Genomic DNA, 16,251 nt, shown 5'->3' on the forward strand with positions numbered 1-16,251 from the left:
GTTACTTTTTCCTCCTCAATTTTTTTTCTTGGGTGTTTTGAGCTTTGAGCTTGTATTGTCATTTCATTCTCTTCCCCATAAACAAAGGGGGCGCATTTCTGGCATGATATATATGGGGATTTGCTCATGATTTTTTGAAACTGGCTGATGAGTTGAAAGCCTGGGTTGACAACTCATGCACCATCTGTTTACTGCATAGAGCTAATTTGAGATTAATCTGATTATATATTGTAGGCTTTTATTTCTCTATGACACCTGCTAGTGTGGATTGTGAATTGTAAATTGTATAGTTTTTAAGGTTTATCTTTTCTGTGTCCTATATGTGCATACAGAGATTTGGTACTTTAGTATGTGAAAATTTGGAGAAACAAATTATTAGTTACCATTGATATGTTATATTTGAAATATATATATATCAACACAGAATTTTAGTTTAATTTTAGTTTAGTAAGGTAGAATTACTTTGCCTACATATAATTCTAAATGTATTGATATAGCTATGACATATATATGTTTGATTTACTTGATGTGATTACAGATCATGCAAGATTAGGGAGATTATTCCTTTGTCTTTCACTTTACTTTACTTAGTACTCTGGTTCCTCCAACGAAAAAAATATCATGATTCCCCCCCTTTTTTTTTAAGCTTTAATTCATATGGTTTTTCTTTTTTGGTAGATGTTTGATATTAATATTATCTGTGGATGTGGATGATATTAATTGTTGCATTGATATGAATTTTTATTTCCTACAGAAACTTTTAGATGGACTTATCACAACTGCCCTTGATTTCACAATGTGAAGATGAATGTTCGTTGACACATGAACAAGCTGAAGATGTTGTGCCCATTGAAATGGACCCTCAAGGTTGTATTCAACTCAGTTATTTTAGTGGTCCTTGGATCATTCGAATTACATTCATATTGTTTGTGATCTGGTGGGGTTGTATTCAACTCAGTTATTTTAGTGGTCCTTGGATCTTCCTGACCCTTGCATTTCTCCTTCGTGCACCCTTACAGGAGATGGAGTTGGGAATTCTAAGCCGAAGTTGGAATGGGAAAACAGCAGGTGTTTCCATGCAGGCAAACGGGTTGCATGAGAAGATTTTCAGCTTTGACATGCATATGGAGAGTTTGAGGAGATTTTTGGAAAATATATAATTAATGTGATTATAGGATGAACGACTATAGAACTCTCTCAAGTTGATGTGATTATTTATTTTTTTTGTTTGACTTTGGAGTTAGCCTCTGGATATTGTGATTAATATATAGATCACATATTTTTGAGCTGATTTACATAAATGCTCTTGTGCATGATGAGATAGTGTCAAGTAGTATACAGTAAGTAACTACATGGTGACTTTGGAGTTGGAAGACTTTAATTTGATTTTATCTTTTTTTTGGCAGTTGTTAAAATCTGTGACATGAGGCAAATATTATAGTTGGTTTTAGGTGAATATTTTCTTTATGAAATGAAAAGTCATTTCGTTATTTCCAGGCATATTGCATATATGACCGTGACATTCATGACAACTTGGTAACCTTTTTCTTTATGAAATGAAATGTGACTGCCTTATACCTTTCATTCAACCTGGTAACCCTTTTCTTTTGTCTTTTTTCTTTTTTTCCTGAGCTGAAAAGCTAGTAGTAACTCATAATTGTAGATGTTCCTCTTGGTTATATGATGGTATACTTGGTTAACACAAAGCCTATATAAGCCTAGAAAATCTAAATTTCCTTAATTACTTGTGTTCTATTTTCGCATAGTCACACTTACAATCAGCCTTAACAAATTGAGGCTATGAATTTTCAATGAAACTGATATCAATATACAATAATATTACTAACTTCCACAACAGGACAATAATGAAATAAGCTGTCATACATTCAACCAAATTTACTAGTCTTGTTCACCAATCACAAAATAACATTCCTCTTCCAAAATAAAAACCACATTACAGTCCAACATACCATAATACAATACGTCCCAACTTGGTACATACCTCTTATTTTCTTTTAGTTTAACATCAAGTAAATACCTCTAGATCCACCATAGCCACTAAGGTAAAAAAACTAAAAGCAAAATGACCACTACTATCATAGCCCGAAACATCTGAAACATCTTTCCATTAGTGCGATATAGCTCCAGCTCCCGTTGAAGTTTAACATATTGATCATTATATTTTTTTTTCAATCAGCTTCTCAAGTTTAACATATTCATCTTTATATTTTTTTTCAATTAACTTCTTAAGTTTAACATACTGATCATTATATTTTTTTTTCAATTAGCTTCTCAAGTCTATCACTATTTGCCTTTCTTCTATCGTCTAAGACTTTCAGGCGTTCCATTATCTTTGTCTCATATGTAGTCATTTCATTATTAGCTCATGCAAAAAAATCACAATCACCCGTTCTCTGCATGACAAACAAAGTAAATTAATGTCATCACAATGTCACCACCTACTTGCAATTAAACAAAGCATAACACAATATTAATTTCAAAAATTACCTTATAATTTTCACAGTCATACCACTTTCTGACGGTATTGGTATCAGTCCAAGAATACCTGACACGTGCAGGCACTCCATAATAACATAACGGACGTGCACTTGACGCACTACTATTTACCGACATACCAATCTAAGCATGTCAAACAATCACTAGTCAAAAGAATATCAGAATAAAGAATAAACAACCCCCCAAATGAATATCAGAATATCACATTAATAATGGCACCTGCAATCATGAATAAATATACAGGATGAAAAAATTCGATCTGCTATAACAGAATGGTTGAGTAAAAGCAACAAAAATATTTGAAGGCACAAAATGAACACGGATTTGAACTTAATTCCATTAGATTCAACAGGGAAACCACAGTGCTAGTCATTTCTTGAGAAAAAAACATCTTCTCCATCACCAAAAAGAACAAAGATCTCCATTCTCAAATTGACACTACATTAAATCACTACCTTTAATCAATACTGAGTATTGGTTTCAAATTTGAATATATGGCCAAAGGGTATGAAACATTGGAGGACTATGAAACATTGGTTTCAAATTTGAAGGACTAACATTGGAGGCTATGATACTTTTATGGTGTCTTCCTATTTTGGTTTCAAATTTTCTTTAAAAAAATTATGAGATTTGCTATACATGAGATTTTTTAAAGAAAATTTGGTTCAAAAGTTGGTTCAAACATGCTAATGACGCTCCAAAAACATATGAAGAGCACCTTCAGTGTTTCCATTTTTATACTCAAGCCTTCCTAGCCTTCCTAATATAGCTCTTGTTTCCTAAAAAAATAAACTCTCTTAGCTTTACAAAATATGTGAGGAAGATTTTGAGAAAGCTTCAAGGAAACCCCATATTGCACCATAAATATAACTTGGGCATTTGCAGGAAGCCTTAGAATGAGTCTCAAATAAAAACATATAAACATTTGTAGATCTTTATTAATAAATGTGAAGAGATGAATTTTGGCAAAGGATGTGCTCTCAAATGCTTTAATTGAAATGATTAAGCTTAAAAGGGCTAACCTAAATTTTTTTTTTAGGATGATCTCAGCAAGGCATTTGCAGCTTTTGCCACTAAGGGTAAAATAATTGATTCTCTAATCTTTTATATCTTCCCATAAGCAAATATTAAGCTACTAGTGCTAGAGATAGATCACCAATATCTCCAAAAATTGTAATAATATCTTAGCGATTAGTAAGAATGAATCCAAAATAAGGAACCTATGTCAGCAAAAAAGAGAAAAAAAAAAATGCGAAGTTCACGCTGAACCTAAGACAACAATTACAAACAATAAACACCAATTAATTCTTCTTCTGATCCATCAATTCCAAATATATTAACACCTCTTAATCTAGCATCCAATGTTAACACGTCCTTGAATTAGTGATAATAACAGTCCCATACAAAATCACAACATATAAATAAATACAGTCAAATAGCAGGGCAACAAAGGAGCACTGTATGCTTCTTATATGCTTTCTAGTTGGCATTGAGCTAGCAAGCCGATTTGCCAACAAATAAATTGTTTAATGGGGGAAGGTAGAACAGTTACATCCTCACATGCATGCTTTTCAAAACTAACAAGATAATGCAATGACCACAAGATTTTGTTCTCAACTAAATTGCATACTGAAGTTCTGTGATGAGTTAAATATCAACTAAAATCAGTGTCTTTGACTTGGCATAAACACATACTAAAATAGCCAGCTAAGCCCTACAGTACGCCTCTAAGGATTTGTTCATGCATGACTTCATACGAGTCCATATATACATGAACAGAGTCCAATTACATCAAATATGAGAAAGGGCACTGAATCAGACAGGCATTTACTAGAAAAAATAGCATGATTTCTAGTATGAACTAAACAAGCATCCATCTCACAGAATTCTAGTCAAAGTTCAAACCCTTCCCTTTTCTTTTCTCCAGTTTTCTCTGAAACCAAATCTGCCTTATGGCAGATCCAACAAAAAAGGACCCATAAACTCAAAGGCTAAACTAAAATGGAGAGAGAGAGAGAGAGACCTGATTGGCGGGCCGGAGCTTGGTCGGCGAGGGAGCGGGATGGTGGAGACAGTTAGAGATCGTACGTCGGCGGGGGAGAGAGAGAGAGAGGGAGAGCTGGTTGGAGATGGGCGGTGTGGGAAGGGGTGGTCGGTGCCGAAAATGGGGGAAAATCGGCTGGAAATGGGGGGAGATTTTTGAGGAAAGAGAAAGGGTGGGAAATTTTTGGGGGAAATGGTTTGTGCTCATCCGACCCGCAATTTTGTCTTCCTGGTTTCAAATTTTCTTTAAAAAACTTACATGCCACGTGGAAAGGGACGGAGAAGAGACGGATAAAAGTCTCACGTATAGAAGGACTCTTTGTTTGGAGGAGCTCTACTGTAGAGACCATGAGGGTTATGGCCAACTTCAAACAAAAACATATGCCTGCAAAAGATATATCGGGACGAGATTTGTTATTTGCATATCATCTTGGTGTATATTAAGTTTATATTAAGGTGATGTACAAGAATCATTAACCTATTGAAAATAAGCTGAGAGACCTGCTTGGGGTGGCAACGAGAAATATCTTTGATGCTTAATGCTTAAGACAATAAGAATTTTAAAGGAGAGAAAAATCGAAGGAGAAAATGCCAATATCTCACGGTATCAAGAGTGTATACTGGGAATGATTGATTTTCGTTGATTTTGGAAGATCGGCCGTTCTCCGTCGTGTCTCCGGTGGATTTCTAGCCGTGCTTTCAACAGTTGTGTTTCTCTGTGAGCTAGATCTGTAATATTCTACTGGGACTTTCATGATACGCGCTTTTCATCTGTACTCACTGTCGTCAACCGGTCCGGCCGTCTCAAGCTGGTGGCCTTGCTGTTCGATCTCGCCGGCGCGTGGTCTGCACGCGCGGGGGTTCTTTTTCTATGGTTAGGCACGTGTGGATCATGCCTTTGTTCTCAGGCCATAGCAAGTGGTGGCTGGTAGCTGGCGGTGGTTTTGTGCCGGTTGGGGAGCCTCAGGGGTTGGCGGTGATCTCCTTATTTGATGCTGGCAGTGATGGTTTTGGTTGGGTGTATATTCTCTGGTTTCTTTGTTGTCACAGTGTCTATGTTATGCTCAATTTTACTGGACTATATCTGTAGAGAGTGGTTCAAAAATGGCGTCCTTGTGATGTTGTGTGTTGTGTAGGCACTGCTTTTAAGTCAGACTTGTTTCTTGCTTAGGATGTTGAGGTTTCTTTGTTCCTCATGTCCATCTCTGTAATGCCTTTATGGCTTTGTTTCAGAATTGATGTAGCACATGCTACTTCGTTCAAAAAAAAAAAAAGTACTTCTTTCCCTTACATGGCTCTAGCCAGGTGTGGTATTCTGGCCAGGCGTGGTCTTCGGTTTATATCCTTTAGTGAGGTACTGACTTTGTCAAGTGTCACTTGCTGGTGAGGTATGGTCATGACGAGGTAATGGTGTTGAATTTCTCGCCTCCTCCTACCGTTGTAAGATGTTGTGTAGTGCTACGTGACTGCTGGGAGATTAAGGGCCTAATCTAATTCATTGTCTGGAATATTGGAATAGTTGAGGTAAGGTGCTAGAGAAATTATCCCGTGTGACACGCCCCCCATTTTGCTCCCTGTGCAAAAGGTTTGTTAATTCATTTGGCTTGGTGGCAATGGGATCTATGGCTTGGGATCAATTGTTTGGCTCAGATGGGTTGCCTCTGCTTGGAGCTAGTCAAGTGGATACTTGATATATCAATTGCTCCACATTCCCACATCGGACTTGTTTAACTAGTCGGGCAATGGGAATCCTTCTTGACCACCCAATCTCTTTTAACTAGTGACTGTTTCTACTTTAGGAATTGTAGGGGTGCATTTATGATGTTGGACATTTGACGATTGCGGCAAGGCGTGGATGGGTGAATCTAAGCTGTTTGTTGATTTGAATTCCAACAGTTAAGCTTTGGGAGTTTTCGAGGATCCATAAAAGGACGATTTTCTCAATTTTCGTTACTTCTCTGGACATCAATTTTCGTTACTTCCTTTATCATGGTGCGCTAGGGTGACCAAGTCAAAGTCGAATCTTCAAGTTCCGATGGGCACATCACAACCTTGGGGGCTGTTTATGGGGCTATGAGTGGAGTTCCAAAATAAAGGACCAGCATATTGACCATTTTTTTAACCAAATATCATATCTAGGCTTTGGTGTAGCTTAGGGCTCCTCGACCCGACAAGGGAACTCTTGTCCTAGCAAGCAGGGGCGAAGTATGCTTATACGAAGAAATAGTAAAGGCAGGATTCTGATTCTCGATCCGAAGCCAAGTTTGAGAGGTGCTGGCTCACTTGCATCTTGCTCCTTCCCAGCTGATGCCGAATGACTAGATTATCCTGTTCTCTTGTTCTGTTCTCTGGCCATTAGTCCTTAAAAGTCAATAGCATCTGATTGCATAGGATTTTTGTACTTCTACTACCCCAAGATGAAACACAACATTGCATGGAGTTTTCTTTCCCACAAGTCTGATTGGAACCTTGTTGATTTGAGCGGTCATTCTATAAACAAGGGACAGCACGAGAGGTTCTTCTTCATCTTCGACAATGATTGGCAGTTCTACCAATGGGACTGAGACGGAGTCAACAAGTGAATATTGGTCAATGTCAACTAAGAATGGGGAATACCAGAATAGAATGGTAGGTTTGAAGTTCCCATGCTTAGGGAGTATCCGTTTCTATCTTCCGTTAATTTTGTATTTGTTGTGTATTTTAAGATCAATCCAAGTCGACCCAAGAAAAGCGCAAGCACCATCGGGTGGCGCGATTGATAGGATGGGCAGCTAGCCAAGAGGCATTTCAAGGAGTTGATTGCCCTCGATAATATGGAGGAGTACTTCTTTTACGAGAATCCTGCCTGGAAGAAGGGCTCCTCCATAAAGGGGAAGTCATGTCCTGTTGTTGTGTTTTGTGGTTGTTGGTGTTTTTTAAATTCTAACACCTTGTTTTGGAAATAGCAAGTCCACATGATTTATGGGCGCTTCTCAAAGAACATATATTGAGGGCCCAGGAACGAAGCAAACTGAGCCCCCATATAGCTAGAAAGCATGAACTACCCAAGAGACCGTTTCTCCCAACATCGCCCAAGCCCAATTGCGCATGTTGTCCCTCATTAACTCTGTTGTTGATGACACCCTGAAGAAGATGGGATCATTCTAGTCTAAGCCCCCCACTACGAGGCCTTCAGATGTTTCCCCCCAACTATCTCAACTATGGTCATTGTGCTAGAGGTCCCAAAACCAATATCTACTCAGCCTCTTGAGGCAGTGCCACTGGCTCAGCTTGAGTAAGTTGTACCTGTCCATCTTGAAGTCAACCCTCCCCCCCAACTTGAAGCTAAGGTTTTGCCTGACTCATCTAGCTTTGAAGCTACTCGACCTCTGGCTCATCGGGGTAAATCCACTGTAATACCCAAACATTAATTAGGGTTAAGTACGTTATAATTATAACTTAAGGATGCTAGTGTTAGTTCTCATTTGGTAAAGTGTAAGATCTTGGTCTTTCTAAGAATTTCATGTTTGGCCAAACTTTTGAAATTGGATTTGAAAGATTAGTGAAGAACGATCGAAGTTGGATTCAAATGTTCCATTTTTTTTTCTGCGAGCTTTTTAACAATATAGGACACCTCAGCCCTTTTGATCCATCTGGCTCGCCTATAAGAAGGACGTTATGCCCATTGGTCTCCATCTTCGCCCCTTTGCAGCTCAGAAACCTAGGAGAGAGAGAGAGAGAGAGGGAGAAGTGAATTATAATGAAGGAGAATCTTGAGGTTGCCTTCAAGAGAGGTAATACCCTACTCTAACCTCGTCTCTACCACCCTTTCAAGCATGTTTTCCCTGAGTTTGTCTTCTTTTATTAGCCTTATAGCATTAGTTTACGCTTATGTTAGTAGTTTAAGCTTTTGTGATGGATATTATGAGTTGGGTGTTGTGTTTTATTAAGATAGGCCATGTTTAACTCATGATAGTTAATAGTTTCGTTGTGATTACCCTACTTACTCATAGGTTTAATATAGATCTACATTGGTGTTGTTGTTTTATGATAAGATTAGTGATGGGTTAGTGTGTTATTAATCATGGACATACTTTTTGGTACATGGATGTGTTATTTGCATTTAGGACAGTATTAAGTTTGATAATAAGACCTTAGATCGTGTTAGAGTGGGTAAAGTTGTGACCTATTGTAAGAATAGGAGATTTTGTGTCATTTGTTTGGGCTAATTTCTCCTCTGTTAGTAGCATCATCCGAGAGAATGCATAGAAACAATAAAATCTAACAAAGAAAAATGGAAAGGATTCGAAGAAAGCTAACATGGATAGAGATGAGAGAAGAGAACATACTAGGAAGGAAGACATGAGAGAAAATATAAGAAGACTCGCTGAAAATGTGAAGAAGAAAAGAGAAACTGCCTCTTTTATGCGTCCTTGGGAACTTCAGAGCCTAACTGTTAAGATCCAAAGCGATGGATGGTCCAAATCCACTCCATAGCTGGAGATGAACTAGCCAAGGCGCTTCACATCGAGTGATAGTTGTCAGCTATCACTCATAATAAATTAGACCTTGCAACTTTCGAGGCGAGAATTGCCATAATCCCATAAGGCATCGTGTTTGAGAAGATTTCCAATGTCCGACCAAGTTAACAAGTTGGAAATGGGAATGAGGGCAACTGATAGACCAGATATATGCTTAACCAATCTAGGTCGGGAAAACAGACTTGGGAACCTAGGATTCAGGGTTATAAAGCTTAAATCGCAAATCCTGACTAGACATGAAGACCAATACAAAGGAACAAAACAAATAACAAACGATAGGACTTAACCAAAAGGGAAAACCCAAATGGCTTAACCATCCACATCAGTATAAAGGGTACTCAAGTAAAAACAAAGAATTCCTTCAAAAATAATGTCAGGATTGTAGCACTGAGGAAACTACTCCATGAGTCGATTTCAATCCAACTATTCCTTGATTTTAGGGCAGGATCTAGCACAAAATCTGGCGAAGGCCATAACCCATCAATGAACACAAAATCATGCCTGGAATATGGCCAGGCCATAACTCAACAATGAACGCTATACATAAGGGAAGGTCATATAGCCATATCAGGTACTCCAACAACCATTCACCCATATTCACACTCAATTTCAAAAAACCCTAGCTATTTTTTCTAAGCGCATACCTATTTGCTAACTTAAGTAACGGAGAGCTCCTCCACCGGCTACCTCGACAAGTGTTCGACTATCCCTACTTTTTTGTAGGTATCCATTGACTGAATTTGATTGTGCAATCAAGTACATCATCAATAATAATTAAAAATTTCACCCATACCTTTTCAACAAACACATATGCTTTCCAAGGCTAAAATTTAAATAAAAAATTTATTCCAAAACTATTGTCCCCTAATTAATCTCAATTTGTGAGGAGTAGAGAACCAACTTTTTGTTAATATAATTCTTTATTGAGTTACCATCTATAATGATTTGCAGAATTATTCCACCCTTATCAATCATACATGAAATTCTGAATTTATTATTCATGATTATTTCTTCAACTCTTTTGGAATCTTTTCTATGAAGATCCTTATAAAAATTACCAGAAACAGGTCTAACAACAGGTTAGTAGCAAGCTAGATCTCTAATATGATCATTTTGTCATTTCCATTCCTATTCAAAATAACCTGACATAGCATGATGGTGAAGGAAGGGCAAGAACTTGAAAGCCACCCTTGACTGTCTAAAAAAACTTTGGAATCTACTAGAAAGTAAGTAACCCTCCATAGTAATTTATTGATAAAATTGAATTTCTAATTTTCGTTTTATAGCATAGGGACCGATTTAAAGCTCCAAATATTTTCATTACCAAGTAAAACTATTCCAAAGCCATTTCGCACTCTCTTATTTTGAAATGTCAAAGACATGATCATGTGAATTATATAGAAGCCATGACTTAACAATGACAAACATATAACAATTACAAACTTAGTTCATATTAATTAAATGAAGTATGCAAATAGCCGAACGGATTGGAAGCATAGGCACCTTATAATATTAAAGGTCTACCTCTTAACTTGTGGTCAAATTCTTGTGAAAAACTTCCAGCTTTCTAAAATCAAAGGATCATGCTCCTATAGTCCTATGCCCCATTACGTATAGGATGTAAAAAGCACTTGAGTGAATTCGTGACGCAAATAATTAATATATATGATATTAAACTTACACCTTGCTTGGTATACAAAGCTAAGGTATGGTATTATTTAAATCGTAATACTGAAAGCAAGTACAGAATAAATAAAAGTCATCATATGAATCTAGAGCTTTATATAGTTATTTTCAATCATCCATTTGAGGCTCCAATGATTTGCTGCACATTTGTAAGCCCAGTACGCCCATCCAAAAGTGGCACCCTCATAGACATCTATTTGAGCATTTGCAAATCTCTTGTAGTCTTGCATTGAGGCTCCACCTTTTGCGAATTCTGCAGTCCATTCCCCTGCAAAATTCACCACCACATGCAGATTATGAACTTTCTTGACATGACAAACAAATCTAATGGAGATATTTTATAATGAGCATTAATAAAGTGGTAATTAAACGAATTAGGGATTGTTAAAGAATTTAATCAATTTATTGTGTGTGCGCGCGCTTATGGTTTGAGAAAGTTTTAAAGAACCTTAGAAGAAAGGGAGTCTCACACGAGAAAATAGAAACTCAAGTTGTCATTTATAAACCCTACTCACACCAAGCTAATTTTTTGAAACAAGCAATACGTGGGTATATATACTTGTATGTATGCTCCACTACGGTGCGAAGCATTGGATGCTTGTGCGTGGTAGTGGACTATGTGGCACTTTGATGGCGCACTCGGATAACATCATGGCCGATGAGCTTTAGAACAAAAAAAATTCTCTTAGAGAAATATTTGATGTAACACAGTGCATACCAAATAATTTCTTTTAAAAAAAAATTAAAAAAAAAAAAAAAAAAAAAAAAAAAAAAAACAACTTCATAATGCACCTTAGAAGCATTAAATTTCATGTTTTCTATTTTTTGCTCTAATAATGAAGAATTCAAAAAAAAAAATTATATATATGGGGGCTTAAGGTTGAATTCTATTGATTGCATAAAATGTTTACTGCATGCACTTACCAACAAAACTGAGGGGGCCATTGGAAGTTGTCACATCTTTGACGTCTGAAGCTCGCTGATTGTAGATGTAATCGATGTTCTGTTGTACATCCATGTTGTTAAACTTATTAGAAAAGAGATTGTAGTAATGCACGTCAATGACCACGCGATTCAGGTTTCTAGCAAATGAGAGTAACTCCTTTGGATCAGCAGGTCCTAGTCGGTTTGAGAGGATCACATAAGCACTTGGAGTGTGCTTCCGTACTGCATCATAACTCGCTTGGTAATATTTTTTTAAGGTTGTCTAGAGTGACACCTGGTGCAAGAGGTTCATTCATTAACTTGATTGCTGCAAGGCTTGGGTTGTTGGCGTATCTGCAAAAAAACAAGGAATGTCTTAGTGTAAGAGAAATATAACGCTGGTTGATCCAATAAACCAAACATATGGCACTAAATATTAAGAGTGTAATTTCGTTTATCTATAAACCTTTTTGCTAGGAAGTCTATGACTACCACTGTATCCTGTATGTTCGAAGCTCCCCATTCCTGATATCCGTCTCTTGTCCCACTGTGCTCATTTCCATTTTGCGATCCTTCAACTGCATGTAGGTCAACAATTACTTTCATCCCATATTTCCTGCATTATTGTTTAGAGAAATAATCATTTTGCAGTAATGTTACAATATTTTCTAGATAAGTCAAGTTTACAGCCAAATAACATATAATAATCATTTGTTTTGTAGTATAACAGCCCTTTAAAGAAGCCAACACAAAGTTACAAAATAAATCTATCTGAGACTTGCAAAAGACGTCTATCTCAAAATTATCTCAAAATGGCTAAATAAGTCTGTATCAACACATCCTCTAGTCATTGTTGAAGTCTTAATGTTATATTTTTCTCTTCTTCTTTATTTATGTTTATCCTCAATAAGTAGGTAGTCTATAAATATTGTGTATTTTTGTGAGTACGTTGTGATTAGCTTAACGAGAATTTGTTTTATAGTAAATTTTGTGAGTTGTGATTACTCTCTTATAATGGTGAGACTCTATCAAGGCTAGTAAGACTTTGGTTCAACCTATTCTTTTGTTCTTTACTTGTCATCTGTCATTTTGTAAGTATGGCATGATTCCTACTTTGCCCATGTGAAAGCATTGTCCAAGGCTTGCAGAGAGCCCCCAACAAACGGCTTTGGTGGTGTTGGATCTTGTGCAATCCACCACCCAACAGGAATTCTCACTGCATTCAGACCATTTGATGACATGAATCCGAAATCCTCATCAGTAATGTAAGTGTTCCAGTGATCCTGGGATGCAAAGATACGTTAGTATTTTTGATTGATCTCATTTTAGATATTATCAGTATGTTGATTAGCTGAACTAACTAACATGCATATCTTAGTATAATCTGATTTGTGCTACAAATTAAACCCTTACCCGCATGACTTGAGGCGCTCTATTTGGGCCATAACCATTCGTGATTTGGTATTCTCCTTTCAAGGTCTTGACGATTGTCATTTTGAAGTTAGATGGATTACTATCTTCCCAACCCAAGCCTTCATAATCAATAGTGACCAATGTTTCTGATTTTGCCTAATCAAAATGTAAAAGCATCATAATCATGTACTTAATTCATTTCAGCATTTGTTCCCCAAATTGAGATAGTTAAGTGGAGCTAGTGGATTGATTTAATGTAATCAATTAGTTGTCTTTCAAATGGATTTAACATAATCCCAAGTTTGATCCTATTTTCATATGGTTTAAGTTGCATTTGGCCATCAACTAACAACCTAGATTCCTTGGATGCAATTCTTAAAATAGTTTTCAAAATTAGTAGATATATATAGTTTGTGGTTTGGGAATGTTTTAAATGGAAGGTTTTAAAAGAACATTGAAAGAATAGAGTCTCACGTGAAGAAAAGAAAAAGAAAAGAGAAATAAAAGTTGATAAATTATAAGGCCCGGCCCAACTCACACAAGCTATTGTTTTAAAGCAATCAATATATGCTTCGGTGTATACACTTGTGTGTATACTCTACTACGGTTTGGACGGAGTATGGCTGTAGGTTGTAGGATGCTAGTAGGGTTTGATAAAAAGGTTTGAAAGAGCATAAAGGTTTAGTGGCGTTTGATAAAAAAAAAGTCTATGTCTTCTCATTTGCTAGAAACAACCGTGAAAGTAAGGTGTTTAATTGATAAAAGGTCTAAAAGAGTAGCAAAGAAAAAACAAAAATTATGCTGGTCTTGCGGCTTTGATACCATGAAAGATTTTGAGAAGTTTTGTTCTAATTGCTTGACCAAGAACAAAATAGTTGTTTTTATTTATAGCCAAAGATGCATAGACAGAAAAACACAAAGGGAAAGCTTTTACATATAGTGATACAAGTAAACACAAAGAAGGGAAAATGAGGAGACTTCAGCTGCATTTTTTCTGTCATACGAAACATGGGTCACCAATCACCATAAAACAGGAGCTATTAAGAGATGTCAATTAACATAAAACGCGAATGGAGAGGCTGCTGTCATGCGAGAACCATCAAAGCAATCAAATCATGACCGTCAATTTTTGGACGGTCATGATCATATATACGATCTGATTATTTGATGATTTGGATCGTAACATGCTTATAAGATAGATCTAACGGTTGTATTTACTTGATCCTTAGTAAAGTAAACTGTAAGATTAAATTGAGTTTGATCTAACATATGAGATTAAGTAATCATTATTAACAATTATCATCTAACAGTTATAATCAAATAACGTTAATTATAATTTTAATATAACGGTCAAAATTAAGTGTATCTTAATATATGATGATCGGATTTTAATGACTGCTAAATTATCAGTTATTCATTATTAATTGCGAAGTTACATATCTATTAGTAAACAGACATTAAAACTAATGATTTAACACTAGAAATGGTCCATTACATGGCAATTTTAAAAAACAGAAAATTCTCTTATCTTCTGTCTCTCTCAAAACCTTACGTAGTTTTAAAATTCGAGTCTCACTCTCTTGCTAGAATAGAAACTCTGATGGTATCCTGGTTTGATTTCGTGTTGTGCAAAACGCAACCAAATTACAGAGAATTTTTAGGCTCCATTGTATTTTGAAGAAATATTTGTTGTAACCCAATGCATGTCAATTAATTAGAATTGATGGGAGCAAATAATTTCGTAAGAAAAGCTTTTTAATTTTCTTTTTTCTATTTCTGTGATCTTAGAGCAATGACTAAACAGATCGATGTTAGGTATACAATTTAAGGAAGACACAAAAAGCAATAAAATGGAGTCCCCACTCGGAAACAGGGGCATAGCCCATAGGCACCAACTCCACCAGCAGCATGGAAATGCAGGTCAAACTATACCATTAAGAAGGAAAAGAAGTACCTGAAGGAATAACCCATTGGTTGCTTTTATACGAACTCGGTTGGGATCACCATCATTCCTGATGATCTGAAATGTTTCAGAGTCGCCAGGTGCATTTGAATCTGCTCTTACTTGGGTCCCTTGGCCTCCCAACCCTACAAATTGCTTGTTGAACACTCTAAAGTTGAAAGATGAGTCATTGACCCTCCACAACTGCATCATGTTAGTGAAAATAGAGGAGTGTTGAGGAGGAACGTCAAGTACTGCAAGATCATAATTTATGCTTTGCTTAAATACTGAAGGGATCACTTGGGGTTATTCAGTCCCAAGTTCAAGCTCTTATTGAATTGAAATTGGACTCTTGAGGCTAGCTTTCGGGCCAAGCATGTGACTCAACCTAGTCAATGCGGAAAGGGACGCAAAACATATGCTTCCGGTTTTCCTGTTACGGGTTGGGAACATAAAGTGGCCCTACCTTAAAGAGGTTCCGGTCATGGACAAAGGAAAAAAAAAAAACCTACCCTGAAAGTTTCCCAACCAAAGGCTGAGGCACGGTTAGCAACCACATCAGTTCCACCACCATTTTCTGCAGATAGATACTCCTGCAGATTTGTAGACATGAATTGAACTTGAGTTCCATCGTAGCAAAATATCAAATTAAGAGTTACAATCAGTGATGAATCAGAAAAGTTTAATAAAAGATAATAAAGTGTAATAGATTGAACTATGAAAATGAAAAGAACTCTACCAAAAGATCTTTGTTGGTTATTCCATCAAAGAGAGAAGGATTCATCCATCCCTCAGTAACAAGCCAATCTCCTAGATTCACAGCTTTAAATGGCACACTCGACTTTGCAGTTTGTGCAAGGGAAAGAGGTGCAATACATGAAAGATAGAAAGCCAAATAAAGGTTCAAGTAAGAGCAGTAAGCCATTTTTCTTACTTGTTTAGAAATCTAAAGCGTTAATTTGTATAACATATATGCCGAACTTGTTTAGAAATGTCAAACATTAACTCTGAACTGTTTTCAATTTTTCGGTTCAAAGGGGTCATGAGGGGGCAGATGACTGATCAGTATTCCAAGGTTTATCTCTTCTTTTGTGGTCAATTCATTTAGCAGAACCTTCCGCCTAAAATCAACATCTTCTCATGCATGGAACCCACCACTAGCGGTGGTTTGGTCCCAAGGAAATCCTGCAAAGGAAATCCTGCAAA

General features: G+C 36.7%; 1 protein-coding gene across 1 annotated transcript; it reads right to left on the reverse strand.

Moving 5' to 3' along the window:
- Nucleotides 1-10,852: 10,852 nt before the first annotated feature.
- Nucleotides 10,853-15,970, reverse strand: LOC133856651 (probable glucan 1,3-beta-glucosidase A). Its single transcript, XM_062291712.1, is given in 9 exon segments — nt 10,853-11,034; nt 11,691-11,970; nt 11,972-12,044; nt 12,157-12,306; nt 12,804-12,973; nt 13,104-13,259; nt 15,058-15,249; nt 15,558-15,677; nt 15,785-15,970. Coding segments are annotated over 9 exon segments (1,509 nt in total).
- Between the last annotated feature and the right edge of the window lie 281 nt (nt 15,971-16,251).

The sequence above is a fragment of the Alnus glutinosa genome, chromosome 14 (genome assembly GCF_958979055.1).
Source record: "Alnus glutinosa chromosome 14, dhAlnGlut1.1, whole genome shotgun sequence".
Taxonomy (NCBI): domain Eukaryota; kingdom Viridiplantae; phylum Streptophyta; class Magnoliopsida; order Fagales; family Betulaceae; genus Alnus; species Alnus glutinosa.